Raw genomic sequence first — 7,239 nt, 5'->3', positions numbered from 1 at the left:
GTGGCTAGGGTGGAGTTGAAGATCCACTGTGGTGTGATGGTTAAGGTGTCAGACTCAGACTTGGGAAACCCAGATTCAAATCCCCACTTGTACCATGGAAACTTTCTGGGTAACTTTGGGCCGGTCACACACTGTCAGTCCTGACCCTGGCTAATATTTGGATGGCAGACCTCCATGGAGTGGTAGTGACATGGCGATAGGCAATGGCAAGCCATCTCTGAATGTTCCTTGTATTGAAAAACCCTACAGGGTCACCACAAGTCAGCTATGACTTGACCATATAAAGATGGGGGTTGAAACTCAGTGTAGTGTTTCAGCACTGTGAAGATGGACAGCTCCCTGGAATTTTGATACTATTCCTTGACCTGCACAGTTGGGTTAAGTGCTTTTGCAGTTATGACCCAATCACATCCTGTGTCTAGCTTAGCATCTCTGCAACCCTCATCACCCTCCTGGAATTCCTGTCACATTTCACTTCTGTTGCTTGCTTTGTTTTGTAATTTCAGTTTATTGTACAAATAATAAAGGTTGCACCTTCCATGGACTATTACAACAATCCCATAGGAATTGCTAACACTAAGGAGGGAAAAATAAAATCACACGCAAGGAGAAATGCAACATTTGACCAATGGCTCCTTAATATCTTGTTGCAAAGTTGTGGTGTGTGTGCCCCACGTAAAAATCCCAAGTGTGCATTACATTATCATTTACAGGATTACGAACAAAATTACAGTACAGATTGATTTCAGCTGAACCAGCATTACATTTCAGACAGCACTTATTCTGGACTGCATTGTACATGCATCACTAATATTCTATTTACGAAGTCAACTTGTTTTGCATTGATTTTATACTACTGACTACAATCGGTATATTATATAACCCAACCATTATAAACCTGATTCATCTTCGGCTCCTGGACGAAGGTATGACAAACCACCGATTCATATGACTATGTAAGGGGTAATAAATCATGCATTTTAACATTGCCTGGAAACATGAAGGTCTTCCAAATTCTCTTCCAAAAATCTTAGGATGCGGAGTGGGAAGAGGGAAGAAGAAGCCAAAGTTTATGAACGAACAGTGCAAATCGTACGTGATCGTCAAGCAGCTTTTGATTTGAAATAAAGGGGAGATTGGCAATTGTGTAGTAGAATATGCATGTATATACAAGGCTGTGCAAGAAATGTATTGAAATGATATGGTTTAATAGAAAATAAATCTTTTCCTTCTTTCATCCTTTCCTTTTTTTAAAAAAAAGTGGGAAGCTGGTTCTTCTTGAAGGGAAGTGGAAAGTTTCAGGAGAAATACATTGCCGGCTGTGCTGTTGTTTGTTTGTAAAAGGATTTGGGAAAGAACTGGGGGGGTGGGGTGGGGGTGGGGTGGAGGTGCTAAGGCAACACAACAACTTTTTCTTCTTCTAAGCACTTTTTTTTTGCTGGTTTAACATTACTTAAATTATTTGTATAAATTAGATAGAAGTCTACTTTCGTTTTCTTCCCCAGTACATATAAAAAATGATGAAGCTGGATGGTTTAAAATAGTTTATCAAAAAGTTATTAAAAATTCTGTACAAAATCACAACAAAATAATTCAGCATGTGGGCAAAAAAGGTCAACAAGTAGGAAAATGCTGATTGAAAAATAGAGATCTGATATATACTTTTCTCTCTTTTTTCCTTTTTTTCTTTTTGTAAGTGGCCTGTGACTAGTGTTCTTTTTTTAAAAAAAATTGCATAGATCCTAATTATTGCTTGTGATTTTGTCGTCCCGATCAGATTAATGGAGAGGCGAGCGCAGTCCTTCTACACCCCATTCGTTGCCGGTGCAGGCTTCGACTGGGCGAGGAGGGAAATGACAGAAGGGGAACAGGCAAGCGGAACATCCCCGCAGCTCCTGAAGGCAGTAAAGCCGATCCTCTGACGCTGGGAGGTCTCTCTCCGGGTGGGTGGAGGAGGCTACCCTTTGTCCGCAAGGCAGTGACCGGACGCCCCTCCGGACAGTCTCTGCCCCCTCGGCGTGCGCCTGGGAAGGCTCAGTCGTGGAAGATGGCGTTGAGCTGGGCGCTCATGACCCGCTCGTGGTGGTGGGCATGGCTCTCGTAGGGCAGCAGGGAGTCCACGGGGATCTCGCAACGTGCTGCGGCGCAGGAGAAGATGGAGCCGTGGCCGGAGGCGCCCGCCAGGCCGGCAGCCGCCGGGTAGTGCATGGTGAAGGCGTAGCTCTTCTCGAAGTCTCCGGCCGCCTCGTGCTTGAAGGAAAAGTTCCCGTTGACGCTGAGCGGGGGGCTGAGCGGCCCGTCGAAGGCGGCGGCAGCAGCAGCAGCGGGGCTGGAGGCGGCAGCGCACTCGGCCAGCGCGCTCTCGAAGAAGGGCTCCAGCGCGGCGCCGAAGGCGGGCGGCGCCTTGAGGTGGAAGAGGTGGGAGCTGTCCATGGTGCCGTAGGGCGGGCTGGGCAGCCCCGGCGACTGGTAGGCGGCGTAGGGGTGGCCCGCGAAGGCGGCCGGCGGGGGCGGCCCGTCGGGGCTCTGCTCTGGCAGGAAAGTCCGCGGGTTGAGCTGCAAGCAGCCGGCCACCAGGTTGGTGGTGGGCTGCGACAAGCCTTTGCAGAGGGTCTGCACGAAGGATACCAGGTCCGGGCTCTTGCCCGAGCGCAGGATCTCGGAGAGAGCCCAGATGTAGTTCTTGGCCAGGCGCAGCGTCTCGATCTTGGACAGCTTCTGCGTCTTGGAGTAGCAGGGGACCACTTTGCGCAGGTTGTCCAGGGCGGCGTTGAGGCCGTGCATGCGGTTGCGCTCCCGCGCGTTGGCCTTCATGCGCCTCATCTTGAACCTCTCCAGGCGCGCCTTGGTCATCTTCTTCTTCTTGGGGCCGCGCCTCTTCGGCTTCTGGTCGTCCTCGTCTTCCTCCTCGTCTTCCTCCTCTTCGTCGTCGTCTTCCAAGTCATCCTCTTCCTCCTCTTCCTCGCCGTTCCTCAGGGAATCCTCCTCGGTGTGCATGGCTTCCAGATCCTCTTCTTTCTTGTCCGCCTCGTCCTGGGAACTGAGGCAGTCGTCCGTCCAGCTGGGGGGACCTTGGGGCTGCGGTTCCCCCATTAGCCCGCTCTCGCTATACGACTTGGTCATTTTGCAAACCCTGCGTGGGGAAGAAACCACAAGAGAAGCACCTTTAAAACAGAGAATCATGAGCAGAAGGGGAATGAGCAGAAGAGAAACCCAGCCAAGGACGTGAACAGGATCCGCCCCTCAAAACTTCCCTTCCACATTAATTTAGCAGGCAACTCAGATCAATAATTGGGACCCAGACTTCACTGGGATAGGAGTTTCCATCCCGAACAGTCATCTAATATATAGATGTCCACGTGTGGATGTGATTTTTCTGAAAGATCGTTTGTTGCATTCAGCGGTTCATACTGAGGCTGCCCCATTCCACATTCCCCATTCCCAGCGACAAACTTCTAATTGGGGTGTTGTGGGTTTTCCGGGCTGTATGGCCATGTTCCAGTAGCATTTTCTCCTGACGTTTCGCCTGCATCTGTGACTGGCATCTTCGTGCAGGCGAAACGTCAGGAGATTCCGGCCGTGAAAGCCTTCGACAAAACTTCTCATTTCCTCTACACTTTCCCTCTCTATAACCACCCTCTCAAATAGCGTTATGTAACGCCATTATATTACTGGCGGTGACCCAAAGGAGATTCAAGAAAACATTTGACTGGCCATAGATAACATTTAAGGGGGGCATTTAAGGGGGGCAAAAAGGGAAAGGAAAAAATCCTCTGCAAAACCGACAGGGCAAATTGCCAGCCATTCCCCAGCCGGAGCAAGCTGGCCTCCTGTTATTCCCATTTCCCACCTCCTGTCCACAATAGTTGCCGATGCCCTCCCGTCCCACAGTCTCACCAACTGTTCAGAGTCAGGCAAAACTCTGCAGCAGAGAATGGGGGGATCAGGTGCACGAAACGCCTCGCTAATAAACAGTTCGCTTTCTCTTTGAATGCGCGGCGCCGGCGTTCTGCAAAGGCGCTTTCTAATAAGGGGGGGATGGAGTGGAACGCGCCTCGAGGGGGGCACCCAAGGCTCAGAAAGCCCCCCCCCCCTTGCCGGGCAAGAAGCCCCACCACATCAATGCAACAGTTGGACGGCCGGACAACGGGGCCAGCACTCCTTCAGAACACTCCGCGCCCCAACAGGTAGCCATGCTTTTCGGGGGGCCCCATTGTTGGCTTAACCAACAAGGAATCAAGTCAGTTTCCAGCCCTGATTCGAGGGAAAGCAACGTTATGCCCAAACTCGAAGTTTATAATATAATATAATTTTATATTATATATGTGCTAAGTTTTATTGTATTTATCGGTGCCATTAGAATGAACTACTTTAAATGTTTTTATTCTGGTTTTATTTGTTACTTTGTGCGCCGCCTTGAGCCCAACTTGCGGCATAGGAGACAGATCCACCCATCCACCCATCCATCCTCCTCAGCCCCACACACCGTTTCCTAGTCACAAGCCAGGAAGCAGCCCTTTCCTTGCGCCCCCGGCTTCTTTCCTCCACAACTGGCTCTCCGCGCACAGGATGTGGCCACCTGTCCGGGCCTTTCTCCCCGTCCAGACGCCCAGCGCTGCCTACAATCCCGGGGAGACGAGATGTCTTTCTCAGAAGCCAATTTCTTGGGACTCAGTTCTGAGCCAGCGGTTGTAGGACTGCGTGGCCAATCCCACTTCAACTGGGTTGGACTCGAAGTCACCCACCCATCTCCCCTCGCTTTAAGAAGAGCTATTTGATGGGGTTTGCCTCCCAAAGCCCGCCGGTCTGGACCAAAACCAAGCCCCCCCCCCCCCGATTTCGGCATGGAGAGCCGGTGGCGCCCCAGCCTTACCTGGCGTCCTTCAGTGGCTACTCTGAGGTGCAGGTCTCATCGCCGGGCTGGTGCTGGCGGGCAGCCTTGCCTGGGCGTGGGGGTGGGGGGCGCGGGACTTCTGGCTAGATACTCCTTGGAGGCTGCGGGTGAAGACGCTCCGGTTATATAGGCACAGGCAGGCTGGCTCTGGCGGGGTAGAGAAGGGGGCGGGCCGCAGAGGCGCCCCGGGGGCGGGCTGGCAGGCCTCGCCCCCTCCATCCCCTCTCTCCATCCCCTCCCCTCCTGCGCCCGCCTTCCCCGGCCTCCCGCGCCATCTGGTCACCCGCGTCATGCGCCTGGCGGGTGTGTGTGTGTGTGAGGGGGGGGGGGGTCAGGGGAGCGCCGGTGCCTTTGTATGCCGCCCAGCTCTCCCTCCGTCCCCTCCTCTTTGTGGCCCAAAGAAAGTGGCCATCTGTCGCCAACAGGGGACTCCGCAGACCTGCTCGCAGCACCCGCCGCAGAGCTTAACCCTTTCCTCGGGGCGCGTGGCGGGAGGCTGCTGGACGACGCCCGGAGGAGGCCCCCTTTTCGCTGGACCGTCTGGCTTTGGTGGAGGAGAAGGAGAGATCCTCCACCCGCGCCTGGCCAGATCGCCGCTTGCTTTAGCTGGAGAGTTGCGACCTGCCGGAAATCTCCTCCTCCCGAGAGCCCTTTAGCTGGACCCCCCCCCCACCCGGAGGGAGGGGGTGGTTTTTCCCGCTGGGGCGCTACGAAGCCTTTTTGGAGCGGAGCTTCGTCTGGACACCTGATTGCGCCTTCGACTCCGGGCAAAGGGAAGCCAAGCCAGAAGGCGCCTTTTTCTTGGGGCGAACAAGACGAGGAAGACGAAGGTCCGCCTTCAGCTCCCGCTAGCCAGCCAGGGCAGGGTTAAAAGCCTTCCCCTCCACCCCGCCAAAAGCTAGTCGAGTTGCTGTCCAAGTAGCACTGATTTCTGGGCGGAGGAAGACTCTTCCCTGGCAAGACCCCGTGGCTTCAGGGACAGCGATGGAAGCAAAGCCCTCGGAGTGCCAGCTGCAAAAACCAGACTCCTTATATGCCCCTGGAAAAAGGAATGTCGCAGGTTTCATCCACGGGATGCAAATAAAGCCGTTTTTATTTCAGCTTCGTTGCTGTCCAGCCGTAAAACAGCTGGTCTTATGATATCAAATCTGCCCTTTTAAAAGCAGCAAAGGTGGAATGTGGGTGGTTCACATCTGGCATGCGAGAGCAGGAGTTTTGTCCCTGTTTGTTTTGTTGTTGTTGTTGTTGTTAAACGAATGAGCACTATTATTTTATGACGCGACCTTTCTCCGAAGAACACCAAGCAGCTTCCTGGGTCGCCTCCCAGCCAAACACGTTTCCGGGGTCTGATCTACTGAAGAGAGCCTGTATCAAACACCTCTAGACCGTTCTCTGAAATTGCCTGTAAAGGGGGGGGGGGGCGTGTCTGTGCATGTATAAAAATACCCGTAATATTCCACGAGAATTAGTCCTCCTTATTTCATCTCTCATTTCAAAGCCAAAGTTCTCTCCTGTTGACTGACACCACTGCTGAGGGAAAAGTCAACGGAGGGACAATCACTAGGTAATCAATCCATTGGCAAGGATCCGGTCGTATCCCCCCCCCCCCCGTCCTCCCCAAAGCATTGCTGCAGCCCTTCTCCCATTTTTACTGAAATAAGCCCCACCACTGAGTACCACCAGACTTACAGCCGAGTAGATCTACTTGGGCTTGCTCCTAAAGCCACTGGCTCGGAGTGAGACCCGGAGGAGCCTTCAGTCATGCGGCCAACGTGAGCGGAAGATTAGATCCCTGTTAAGAAAGAAAACGAATCATTCCTATGTTGAGCGCACCTGTGGACTTCGGGAAACCTACCCCTGCCTTTCAACTGCCAGATCAGACATCCCCCCGTTCCACTACCTAGCTGGAGCTGTTTAAAGTATGTTTCTCGGTGGCTCTACAGAATTATCATACTAAGGAGTGGGGGCGGGGGTGGGAAACACACGGGATCAACAGACAGTAATATGTGAGCTATAAATATCTGGATTCTTGCGTGTCAGTGGCCAAGGCTGATCTCTTCTGTCCTATTTGCTCATCTTCGCCTGTTCAATTTCGAGATATGGGGGTGGGGGTGGGGGATGTCTTCCACTCCTGGTCATTTCCAATGAAGAGGAGGGCTCCTCCCAAGCACACGGCTCTGGAAAATGGGGTTGTGGGTGCTGCATATTCATCTTTCTATGAGAGGTCGTTGGGGGGAGGGGGAATTGCCTGATTCCTCCTTTTGAAGGCTGTGATTCTTCAGAAATTCCCCCTGGAGTCAGTATAAGTGTAAGAAAGGATACGGGTGTTTCTAGAAACCAGAAGG

General features: G+C 52.6%; 1 protein-coding gene across 2 annotated transcripts; it reads right to left on the bottom strand.

Annotated features, from left to right (window-relative positions):
- Nucleotides 1-488: 488 nt before the first annotated feature.
- Nucleotides 489-6,892, bottom strand: NEUROD1 (neuronal differentiation 1). Of its 2 annotated transcripts, XM_048486126.1 has the most exons (3): nt 6,584-6,892; nt 4,874-4,995; nt 489-3,133 (listed from the first exon to the last, which is right to left on the bottom strand). In XM_048486126.1, exon 3 carries the CDS (start codon nt 3,121-3,123, stop codon nt 2,035-2,037), a length of 1,089 nt encoding a protein of 362 aa, XP_048342083.1. In that variant the 5' UTR covers nt 3,124-3,133; nt 4,874-4,995; nt 6,584-6,892; the 3' UTR covers nt 489-2,034. The 2 variants fall into 2 exon arrangements, with proteins under 2 accessions (XP_048342083.1, XP_048342082.1); XM_048486125.1 differs by lacking the exon at nt 6,584-6,892 and having other exon boundaries at nt 4,874-5,115.
- Between the last annotated feature and the right edge of the window lie 347 nt (nt 6,893-7,239).

Source organism: Sphaerodactylus townsendi, linkage group LG02 (genome assembly GCF_021028975.2).
Source record: "Sphaerodactylus townsendi isolate TG3544 linkage group LG02, MPM_Stown_v2.3, whole genome shotgun sequence".
Classification (NCBI taxonomy): Eukaryota; Metazoa; Chordata; class Lepidosauria; order Squamata; family Sphaerodactylidae; genus Sphaerodactylus; species Sphaerodactylus townsendi.
Note: the sequence above shows the minus strand (reverse complement) of the source record. Positions and strands in the feature narration are given on the sequence as shown.

Bases quoted from the DNA above. Each gene is read 5' to 3' on its own strand.
- NEUROD1 (XM_048486126.1), bottom strand. From the start codon at position 3,123: ATGACCAAGTCGTATAGCGAGAGCGGGCTAATGGGGGAACCGCAGCCC.